This window comes from Emys orbicularis, chromosome 19, assembly GCF_028017835.1.
Source record: "Emys orbicularis isolate rEmyOrb1 chromosome 19, rEmyOrb1.hap1, whole genome shotgun sequence".
Taxonomy (NCBI): Eukaryota; Metazoa; Chordata; order Testudines; family Emydidae; genus Emys; species Emys orbicularis.
Window position 1 is genome coordinate 19,383,376 of NC_088701.1, and position 12,027 is coordinate 19,395,402.

The following is a 12,027-nucleotide window of genomic DNA, read 5'->3' on the forward strand; positions in this document are numbered from 1 at the left end:
GGTGACTTGGCATGAGCTGTCTCTTGCTGAATGGGGTTAAGACCTCGGGGCCTGGCTTTCAGGAGGCCAGTAGCCCCCAACTCCTGCAGGAGTTTCAGACAGGCTGCTTCTGCCAAGGGGAATAGAAACCAGTGGCAGCTTTGTGCAAATAAATCCTCCTCCGTTTCAGCTAGGAGGGCTGTCTATTTTGGGAATGAAACTCAGCAGGAACCATGAGCTGGAGTGTCTCTGTCCAGCTGGGGGGGACCATACAGTTGGCCCCTCTAGCTCTGTTCACCACCTTTCTCCAGCCCTGGCAGCAGGTGGCTTTAAGCTAGAGCCAGGTGCATTATTTTAGGTTGTGAAGGTGTTCCGTGTGAATCCCTTTGAACTGACGGAGAGAGGAGCTGTGCACAAATGGAGGCTGAGATTGTTCGTTACCTAAGGGATTTGGGGACACACTCTCTTCTGGGGAGCTTTAAAAATGTTAACTCTAAGGACTGCATCCAGGGGCAACAGAGGTGAACCAATCTCTCTCCCTGCCTCTCAGCAGCTGGGGACAAAGAGGGAGGGAATTCTCCAGCCTCTGAGCAGCTGGAGGAAAAGAGCCAGTGGCATAAGATGCTGACCAGATGCCTGCTTCCAGCTTGGGCTTAATCTCTATGGCAACCCTCTGCTCAAGGTCTACATGCAGCTTGAAGCCTGGCCAGTATTACCCCACCCCCAACCACATCACACCCAGCCCATCAAAAACCCATCACATCAAGGCCTGGCCCCTGCTGCCTCATTAGCCCTTCCTCCTCCCTCTAGCAGGAAACTGGGTCCCTGCTTGTAGCGCTGAGTGGCTGGAGGGTGGGACCAGAAGGAACATGTATCTGACAAGAGACGCACCCACAGCTTGAAATCCAGCCAGGGGGTAGGGGTGCTGGTAGGTACCAGTGACTTGCCGTGTGTCTGGGGGTGCTCACCAGATGCTCTGATCTCCACACCAGCTGGCTGCTGCCCCATTGCATCTCAGAGGAGAACCACCTTGTTTCCCTGTAGTGCTCCAGCCCAGGCCTGCCAACTAGAGACTAGGTCTCCCTGAAGAGGCAACCCTCCCTCACCCATGCTGCATCCCCTGCCACCCTCCCCTTCTGCAGCCGGAGCCACCATTCCAGTAGGGCCTTTGCTATTATGTGGAAGGGGCTCAGAGTAGGGTGATGGACAGAACCTTTAGACAGACAGATCCACCCCACACATCAGCTGGCAACAACTTCCAGTGGATTCACAGGGGCCACACCGACAGCTGGAAGGAGTCCTAGCCCCACCCCTCGTGTAGCTCTCACCAGAGGCGGCCGCGTACCGTTCAGCACTGCTTTAATTTATCTTGCACATTGATATCACCTGCCACATACAAAAGGGGAAGCGTTTCCCCCAGGTTTGCATTTAAGACACTGCGCGCACGTAACAGCCACCAGCACAAAGAGCAGATGCCTCCCGAGGGCTGGGAGGGTTTCGGCCCCAGCTGCTTCCTCGGTGATTTTAAGACTCTGCTCGTAACAGAACAAAATGCCTCAGTCAAGCCACGGCGTGCGGGGCCCGGGGGACCAATGCCAAAGGCTATGCCTTCGTTGCTGCAGCCTGTGAAGCCCCCATGGCCGTTAGCTGCTGGATCTTCTGGCTCATCATTTCCATCACAGCTGCAAGGGAGAGAACACGCACACAGGGAAGGGAGTTGGCCTGGGGCCGTTCTAGCTGTTAAGAATAGGCGGGTGCCAGCTGTGGGCACCGCCCCAGAACCAGGCCTGCCAGAGAAAGGCCAACACGTCCCTACCTTGTTTCATGGCATGTTTTTCCTGCAGTGCCGGCTGAATTTTCTCCATCTGTTTGGTCAGGAAGTCGATCTTCCTTTTGAAGAAATCTCGGGCATTGTCTGCTGTCTGCAAGAGGAAAGGCGGCATGATATGCCCACCCTAAGGAAAGGTGGGCACCTGGGGAGGGGCTCACCCCCTGCCTGAAGTGCAGTGACAATGAAGCGATGCACAGGACAGAGGGTAAACACTTGAATCGCTCCAAGATTTGGCTGCTCAGGCAGTAACATGCTTAGCCTTTCTACGGCACCTTTCATCAGAGAAACTCAAAGCACTAAGTAATGAAGCCTCACAGCATGCCTTACTTGTAGGTGTATCTATATATCACCTCATCTGCTACTGAAATGCAGCCACCTCTGAGGCGGAACATGACAGCTGTCCAACAGCGCATCACAACGCCCACAAAACAGGATAGAAATTGATGGCACTGTCTCCGACTGAAGCAGCAAGAGGAGACCGTGCATAACCATGCATCTTTGGCCAGGGCTAACCCCCTGACACTTGGGGAAAGGGTCACTGGAGTGTTAATGGTCAGCAGGTTGGTTTTACATCTGCCCTGACAGATGGCAGGCTGAGGCACTGCTTCAAGGGGAAGAGTGCACCACCACTGCCTGCAATACCTGCTTGGGTTTTGAAGGTTTCTCATAGAAGAACCCACCTGCTTAGCTTGCAAGATCCAGCTGCAGCGTAGACCACGGAGGTCTGGCTAAGGGAATGCAACCCAATCCCTGAGCAGAGAATTGCAGTGCGCTAACCTCACTGGCCATTTACCTAGCCTGCTGTCAGACACATCCCTTCACTCCCAGGGCAGAGCCTGCTGGGTGTACAGCAGGAATTCTGTGCTCAAGGAGTGAGTGCGTTTTGTACAGAGGTTGGGGTGGGGAAGAGAGGGCTCTAAGTCATTTTATGTGCAGGTAAAGCACATCCTGCCGCTCCCTGGAATACACCAAGCCTAATGCCGTTCTCACAGTGGCTTGGCTCACGAGTGCCTCCTACCTTTTCTACGTAGTAGCCTGTCCCCACGTCTACCAGCACGTGGCCAACGTCGGAGAGCTTCCCGGGGACGTACATCTGCCAGGGAGGTCAAGGGAAAACACAGGACCAGCAGGGGAACCATAAGAGAGCAACAAGGTTACGGTGATAGGTCCTGGGCAAAGCATCTTAGCTCCACACCTCCTGCAAGGGGCCAGATCCTGAGCTGCTATAAAGCAACAGAGCTCCTTTGAGCACGGGCAGATCTGAGAGTGCAATTCGCCCACAGCTTCAGTTTAATACAGTGTTTTACAAGATTATATTGTGGTGGCAGGTTGAAGGGTTGACCAAACTCAGGGCCCCGCTGAACTGGGTGCTGCACAAACATGCAGAGAGAGAGTGAGTCTCTGTCCTGGAGAGCTCACGGTCCAAACAGACAAGACAGAGAAGGTGGGATGGGAAACAGGTGCAGAGAAAGGAAGTGACTCACGCACGGTCACACAACAGGTCAGTGCTACAGCTGGGAATAGAACCCAGGTCACAGGCCAGTGCCCTGACCACTGGACCATGTTGCTAGATATGAACTGTGCAGGCCCCATGGGAACGACTAGAACCAATTTCAACAGGAATCAAAAGATCAGATCAGTCCCAAAGCCCCTAGGTGATGCTTGGCCAGAGGAGAAATCCAAGCCAGGATTAATGGGAGGAGGTTGCAGAGAGATACTGAGATATTGCAATGCTCTTGGTATCGCTGGAAACTGGCAGAGGAGGCAGCAGGGTGTGAGCATGGAACTAGAAGCCCCTGTTCATTCCCAGAGCAGGTACAACCCAAGCAGTAGCAGGGCAAGTGCCCCCGGTACATCTTGGCCAACAAGCCTCAGCCCTACCACGGAGTTAGAGGGGAGCTCATGCTCTACCAGCCTCCTTGGTTCTTGGCCCCTCTGGCAAGGAGGGGGCTAATGGGCCAGCTGGGGTGTGGGTTTGGGGTGTGGATGGCAGGCCACATGGAACAGCACAGATCATTTAACAGAGAGGTCACTGGAACAGCCGTCCAATGGGAGCAGCTTCGGTCACCGTCAATCCAGGCAGGATTTAGACTAGTGACGTAAAGGGTCCCTGTGACTGTTCCCAGCCTCCAGTTCCCTGACTGGAAATGTTCAACACTAGCCTGCCAGCTGCATCAAAGGCAGAGCAGGCTGCATCCTGGGGCCTGAAGGATTACGTTCCCTGTTGGGGTGAGAATCAAAACGCCAGGGTAGCAAGGAGCCAGAGCACGTCGGCAGCATCTCTGAGGTGGTGGGTAAAGGATACAGAGCTGGTTAGCGGGACTAGCAGCTCCTTCCCTGGAGACAGAAACAAATGCCTGTTATTACCCAGACACTACCCCCTACCGTACAGTACGGGGGCGGGGCCTCCAAACAGCAGCGTGGGAGCTGGGGGGGGGGGGGGGGGGGGAGGGTGTGCGCCAAAGCTGCCTGGGAAAGCCACGACTATGGGGTGCTCATCAGCATTCAGAGGCTTTGCACAGTTGGGTCAAGTTAATAGTAACGCTTGGCCGCTTGGTCCCTCCATAGCATCTTTCATCCAGATCTCAGAGCTCTTGAATTAATTACACTCACACGCCCTGTAAGGAAACTGAGGCACCAACCAGGACTGTGGCCTGCTCAAGGCCACGCAGCAACTCAGTGGCAGAGCCAGGATCAGGATCAAGGAGTCCTGGCTCCCAGTGGTTTGCTCTAACCACTAGTGAAAACTCCCTCCCCTTGGGACCTGGTCCATGGGAAGAGGGAGGCCATTCCAGGTGTCCTAGAGCCAAGACACATGCACAAAGCTAGAGGACACGAGCAGCTCGGGGGGCTTAACCGCATGCAAACGCCAAGGGGGGCCCTCTGCAACTGCACCATCCCTAGACTGGCCTGGGGGGGATGGGGTGGGAAGGGGGCTGGGGCGCAGGGAGGGGGTCTGCACTGACCTTCATTGCTTTTGTTGAGCACATTCAGACAGTCCTTGGCTTCCACGTACTTGGTCTGCACCACCTTGAGCTGGGCGATGGAGGAGGAGAGGAACTCCACTTCCTGGGGGGAAGAGCACAGCCCAGCGCCCATGGGGGCGGGGTAGAACCCGGCATCACTATGGGGGCAGGGCAGAGGGATGGGATGGGGCTCCCCAGGCTCGGGGCAGGGGGTCTCTCCGGGGGGGCGGGGCCCTTTAGAGGGGATTGGGGGGGTCTCGCTGGGGGCGGGGCCCCTCAGACGAGGCTTGGGGGGGGTCTCGCTAGGGGGGCGGGACCCCTCAGAGGGGATTGTGGGGGGGTGGCGGGGGGGTCTCTCCGGGGGGGCGTGGCCCCTCAGACAGGGCTGGGCGAGGGTTGCGGGGGTCTCTCGGGGGGGGGGGGCATCTCAGACGGGGCTTGGGGCGGGATCCAGGGGGGTGTCTCTCGTTGGGGGGCGGGGCCCCTCAGACGGGGCTGAGGGGGGGTCTCTCCCGGGGCTGGGGGCGGGGCGCTGACCTGGTCCAGCTGGTTTTTCAGCACCTCGAGCTGCGGCAGCGTCAGCTCCGTGATGTTCACCTGCTGCGCCATCTTGGGGGAGAGTCAATGAGCGGGCCGGGGAAGCGCTCTAGGCCGGACACAGAGCCACTCTATGGTACGCGACGCCTCCTCTGGACCCCAGTCTCTATGGTTTCCTTGGGACAGCCATTGCTCCGTAGGGCTAAGCCTCTACCCTGCTTCCGGCTGCCATTGCTCTGTGGGGATAAACGTCTATCCTACTTCCGGCTGCCATTGCTCTGTGGGGGCTACCCTCTACTTCCGGTCGCCATTGCTCTGTGGGGGCTACCCTCTACTTCCGGTCGCCATTGCTCTGTGGGGATCAACCACAATTAGAACCTATGTTGAGGCGTTCAGAAGTGAGGCCTTGCTCAGTTTCAAGGTCAAGGTGGGCTACAATGTTACAAAATCAGCCAACCACAGCAGAGATGTGTCTGTCTCGTTCTTATACCACAAACCTCCATATGGTATCCAGGGCGATGGTCCTAACAGCACTAAACTCCTAGACGTTCTCAAACTGGGGATGGGATGGGGTGGGGAATGTACTGGGAGGAAGAGGGTGTGGAGAAGTTTAAGGGGAAAAAAACGTACTGCACACATTTTACCCACAGCACTGAATAACTAGCAAACCTGATTCCTCCAGAGATCTCAGGTCCCCAGCTGGCACCGTGCAGCATGATGATGGAGTTCGGTTGAGCTTACATACCATTATATAAAGTCGGTGCCTTCCGTGCGTTAATCCCTTTGTGCACATTTAATTGTAAGCAGCGACCACAATCAGTTTGGGGCTTTTGCTCTTATTACAATGTATCGTTGGCGCTGTTTGAATCAACGCCTTACTGTTTTTAATATCTAGGGAGAGTTGCATGTTGATTTTTGGTAAATCAGCATATGTACTTGTGTGGCAAGAGGCGGGCGTATGTGTGTAAACTACTATAGACACAAAGACGGGGGCACGATCAAATAAGTTTGAGAACGACTGTCCTAGACCGATGCTGGAATCCACACTGCTCCCCCTCCTTACCCATCAGCACACACAAATACTTAATAAATATTTAATAATGGGTTCCTCAGTCTACCAGAGAAAGGAAGAACATGATCCACGGGCTGGAAGCTGAAGCTAGATAAATTCAGATTGGAAATAAGGTGTCGATTTTTAACATAGAGTAATTAACTATAGAAGCAACTTATCAAGAGTCGTGATGGATTCTCCATCACTGGCAGATTTCAAATCAAGATTGGATGTTTTTCTTCAAGATCTGCTCTAGGAATTATTGTGGGGAAGTTCTATCGCCTACGTCATACAGAAGGTGAGACTAGAGGATCACAATTGTCCCTTCTGCCCTTGGAATCTATGAATTGGAATCACCTGATGCTGACCTTCTCCCAGGCTTCAGAGGAGAGGCAAATAAATATAATTAAAGCAGATAAATTGCTAGTAGCAGCATAACGTCAATGTAAGCTATTTTCATATGTACAGAAAGACCTGCACATAGTAACTGCAGGTCAAAACTAATTCACGTATATGAACAGCTAAGAATAATTTGCATACAGGTTAATGAGTTCCATACAATTTAACCCCCAATCCTGAATATTTCTGCAGGATCCAATTTTCCTCTAAACCAGCTCCACAAGGGTCACTTCAGTCATCTCTGGAGCGGGCTAGAGCAGTGTATCAGTGGACAGTAGCCTGGCAGAGTTAGAACTGGAATTAAGGCCAAGGTCATGGGTGCTAATGTCTCTAATTTTTAATAAGATTTTCCAAGATGGGTTCAGGACCTTGCTTTTGGGAGTTCAGTGAAAGATGGCATTTCTACTACAGATCCCCTGCTATCATGCCTGGCTCTTAGTTTAGTAGCAAGCCGAGTCAGTCAGGGTTATTGGACTGCTCTAAGTTTACTCAGGGCATAGGAAGTCCAGGGGGACAGAGGGAAACTTCAGAACAACCTAGCACAGAGGCCCCAGCCCCCTTTTTACCCACAGCGTGTTCTCCGAGAGAGGCCGTCACCTTACCAGTGTAATAAACTCACATTAAAATAAATGTGCATTGTAAGCTTTTTAGGACAGGGGTGGTCTTTTCATTCAGTTTGTACAGCCCCTAGCACAATGGGGGCCTGCTCCCTGGCTGGGCTCCTAGGCACTACAATACAAATAAAGAAGCCAGTCCCATAATCAGTGACAGCAAGTTGGATGAACACCAGATGGAGGGGGCAGCCACAGCTCTTTGGGTTTTACACAGCTCCACTAGTGGTCATTTACATCCAAGTTGCTCGATGGGATGCTTACAGGACCTCAGCATGATGCTTTTCACAGAGGCGGCAACAGGGGCTTTATGCTGGGGCTCTCCAACACAGAGGCCGACTCTGATATGATAGCACTACCTACTAAAGCAATACACACACAGAAGAGAGGGACAGCTGGCGTGAAGGTGCAGGTTAGAAGGGAGAGGCACACCTACCCTCTAGAGACCATCCTACGTACAGAGGGAAAGCGAGGGGGCTGGTGCTGAAGACAGTTATTAGGCAGCATTTGGCCACTAAAGTAACTTGGTCAGCTAGAGGCAGAACTACAGCCAAGCCCCACTGTAGTGTGGGGGCTGCTCCCAAGGGAGGCAGAATGGTCTGTTGCAATAGGGCACAGGACGTTGAGCCCAGAGATTTGGATTCTAGGACCAGCATTTCCACTCAGTCTGTGGAACCATCCACCAAGTATTAGATATCCCACAGCCCTACCAAGTTTTCTGGGGATGGGAGAGAATTCCCCCATCACCACCCCCACACTTTGTTCCTGGAGGTGTCTACAGCAGCTTCTAGATCCACTTCCAGCTCTCCCGGTGGCCATGCTTCATGCTACTCCCCCTCCTTGACTTTGTGTATTGACACAATCCAAACTACCAAGCAAAGAGTGAAATCCGAGCCACTGTTAACAGCTCTGCAAGTTAAATCTCCTGAAAACCCTCCTGCCTGAAGCACGCAAACTCCACCAGAGAGGTCCTTTGGGGCCATCTGCCTGTCCCAAGTCAGGATAAAGGAGGAGGGTTGGGCGTGGGGCTAGCAACTCCACCCCGTAAAAAATCAACTTGCTACAGAAACACCAAAAATAGAGATAACAGAGACTTTTAGCCTGGAAAAAGAAGGGTCTTCAACTCGAAGACGCATGACGCTGGGTGGTGAAAGTCGTGAGGAAGCCACAAAGCAGATTACCCTTCTTGCAACCAGGAGGATTACCATCGGTACATGGAACGTGAGGACCATGTATGAGTTAGGAAAGATGGCGCAGGTCGCCGATAAAAATGGGCTATACCTGGAACCAGCTAGAGCAAATGGCCCAGGATAGAGAACTCTGGAGATCTATGGTTGGCGGCCCATACCCCGATTGGGGTGACGGGCATGAGTGAGTGAGTGTGAAGCACGCAGATGGCATGACACGTCGCACTGCCAGAGCCTCCCCTGAGACATAAGAATGGCCATACTGGGTCAGACCAAAGGTCCATCTAGCCCAGTATCCTGTCTTCCGACAGTGGCCAATGCCAGGTCCCCCAGTGGGAATGAACAGAACAAGTAATCATCAAGTGATCCATCCGCTGGAGCCTATGCCCAGCTTCTGGCAAACAGAGGCTAGGGACACCATCTCTGGCTAATAGCCATTGATGGACCTATCCTCCATGAACTTATCTAGTTCCTTTTTGAACCCTATTACACTCTTGGCCTTCACAACATCCTCTGGCAAAGAGTTCCACAGACTGACCCTGTGTTGTGTGAAGAAATACTTCCTTTTGTTTTAAACCTGCCACCTATTAATTTCTTCTGGTGACCCCTAGTTAGGGTTACCATACGTCCGGATTTTCCCGGACATGTCCGGCTTTTTGGGACTCAAATCCCCGTCCGGGGGGAAATCCCCAAAAGCCGAACATGTCCGGGAAAATCCGGCGCCGCTGGGCCGGAGGCCGGCAGTGCCGGGCGGCCGGCGGTGCTGGGCGGCCGGGGGTGCGCTGGGCCGGGGGCCGGCAGTGCTGGGCCGGGGGTCGCTGGGCCGGGGCCCGGCGGTGCTGGCCCGGGGCCAGCACCCCAGGGCCTGAGCTGAGCCAGGCTGGAGACGCCGGGGCCGGGGCCGGCTGCCGGAGGGGACCAGACTGGACCGCGCCTCCTCCCCCCACCCCCCCCAGCTTACCTGCTGCCTGCTTCAGGCTTCCCGCGAATCAAATGTTCGCGGGAAGCAGGGGAGGGGGCGGAGTTGGGGCAGGGACTTTGGGGAAGGGGTGGAGTTGGGGCGTGTGCGTGGGCGGGGGGCAGGGCCAGGGCCCCGTGGAGTGTCCTCTTTTTGGACACTCAAAATATGGTAACCCTACCCCTAGTTCTTGTGTTATGAGGAGTAAATAACACTTCCTTATTCACGATCTCCACACCAGTCATGATTTTATAGACCTCAATCATATCCCCCGTTAATCATCTCTATTCCAAGCTGAAAAGCCCCCATCTTATTAATCTCTCCTCATACAGAAGCTGTTCCGTACTCCTAATAATTTTTGTTGCCCTTTTCTGAACTTTTTCCAATATATACTTCACCCAGTACTCAAGATGTGGGCGTACCATGGATTTATATAGGGGTAATAGGATATTTTGTGTCTTCTCTATCCCTTAATGATTCCCAACATTGTTTGCTTTTTTGACTGCCATTACACCATTGCCAGGTTCAGAGAACTATCCACAATGACTCCAAGATCTCTTCCTTGAGTGGCAACAGCTAATTTAGACCCCATCATTTTATATGTATAGCTGGGATTATGTTTTCCAATGTGCATTACTTTGCATTTATCAACATTTAATTTAATCTGCCATGTTGTTGCCTAGTCACCCAGTTTTGTGAGATCCTTTTGTAGCTCTTTGCAGCCTGTTGGGGAACTTAACTATTTTGAGAAGTTTTGTATCATCTATAAATTTTGCCACCTCACTGTTTACCCCTTTTTCCAGATCACTTATGAATATGGTGACTAGGACTGGTCCCAGTACAGACCCCGGAGGGAAACTACTATTTACCTTTCTCCATTCTGAAAACTGACTATTTATTCCTACCCTTGTTTCCTATCTTTTACCAGTTACCACTCCATGAGAGGACCTTCCCTCTTATCCCATGACAGCTTACTTTGCTTAAGAGCCTTTGGTGAGGGAACTTGTCAAAGGCTTTCTGAAAATCTAAGTACACTGTATCCACTGGTTCCCCCTTATCCACATGCCTGTTGACCCCCTGAAAGAACTCTAGCAGATTGGCGAGGTATGATTTCCCTTTACAAAAACCCTATTGACTCTTCCCCAACCAATTACATTCATCTATGTGCCTGACAATATTGTTCTTTATTACAGTCTCCACCAGTTTGCCAGATACTGAAGTCAGGCTTACCTGCCTGTAATTCCCAGGGTCACCTCTGGAGCCCTTTTTTAAAAATTGGAGTCACATTAGCTATCCTCCAGTCATTTGGTACAGAAGCGGATTTAAATAATAGGTTATAGACTACAGGTAGTAGTTCTACAATTTCACATTTGAATTCTTTCAGAGCTCTTGGGTGAATACCATCTGGTCCTGGCGACTTATTACTGTTTAGTTTATCTATTTGTTCCAAAACCACCTCTAATAACATCTCAATCTGGGACAGTTCCTCAGATTTGTCACTTAAAAAGAATGGCTCAGGTTTGGGACTCTCCCTCACATCCTTGGCCGTGAAGAACGATGCAAAGAATTCATTTAGTTTCTCCGCAATGGCCTTGTCATCCTTGAGTGCCCCTTTAGCATCTCGATTGTCCAGTGGCTCCACTGGGCCAGCAAAGTAGCAGGGGCCTCTGCAAATCTAAGGCAACAAATCTGCAGTTAAATTCTACAACAGCCTCACACTTGCCTTCTGGTTCAACAGCCTCACCCAGCCACCTGAGACAGATAGAAACATGCAGGGGAATGTTTCTATCTAGGACTCCAACACACTTGAGGCCTTTGTGGGCTTGGCCCCCACAGTCTGGGCTTTGTCCTTGTCTACTCAGGAAATCTCCATAATTGTGTAATCTAATCTTAAAAGCCTCCAACCACCCATCAGATATACGTCACCCTGCCTCAGCATGAAGGATGGGGAATGGGCTACATAACCTCTTGCCATCCCTTCCAGCCCTACATTTCTGTGGTTCTACACCAGGAGGGTTTTGCCAGTGTTCTACTGGAATGGCTGTACCAGTAAAACCCTCCTGGTGCAGAGGCCTTCACATTAGGTCTTTAGACAACTATGTTGCTGTAACAACCCCATTCCCCACCAGCTCTGAGGCCCAAGGTGGCTTTTTAATACCATAAAACAGCTCTCCCCCCATTACCAGCAAAACTGCACCCAAGACTAAGATCCTCCCTCTCACATCCTGACTGACACTGACACCCCACCCCGAGGCGGAGGATAGAATGGCAGCAACTGAAGGAACAAAAGCCAAGTGTCGTAAGTTGTTCTGTCCAATGCAGACCCCCTACCAGCACATGGGGCGTAGGAAGATGGCCCTTTGATGGGGGGCAACAGTGGCATCTAACCTTCCAAGTAATCACTGCCTCAATTTACCCAGAAAAGATTGGTCTAGATCAGAGGTGGGCAAACTACGGCCCACATCCGGCCTGCGGGACCCTCCTGCCTGGCCCGAGCTCCCAGCCCAG

General features: G+C 52.3%; 1 protein-coding gene across 2 annotated transcripts; it reads right to left on the reverse strand.

The window, feature by feature from the left end:
* Positions 1 to 1,321: 1,321 nt before the first annotated feature.
* PFDN5 (prefoldin subunit 5) lies at positions 1,322 to 5,558 on the reverse strand. Of its 2 annotated transcripts, XM_065419417.1 has the most exons (6): positions 5,314 to 5,546; positions 4,777 to 4,879; positions 4,116 to 4,147; positions 2,829 to 2,903; positions 1,796 to 1,901; positions 1,497 to 1,661 (listed from the first exon to the last, which is right to left on the reverse strand). In XM_065419417.1, the coding sequence occupies exons 1-6, from the start codon at positions 5,383 to 5,385 to the stop codon at positions 1,582 to 1,584; spliced, it is 468 nt and encodes a 155-aa protein (XP_065275489.1). In that variant the 5' UTR covers positions 5,386 to 5,546; the 3' UTR covers positions 1,497 to 1,581. The 2 variants fall into 2 exon arrangements, with proteins under 2 accessions (XP_065275488.1, XP_065275489.1); XM_065419416.1 differs by lacking the exons at positions 2,829 to 2,903; positions 4,116 to 4,147 and having other exon boundaries at positions 1,322 to 1,661; positions 5,314 to 5,558.
* Positions 5,559 to 12,027: the final 6,469 nt, after the last annotated feature.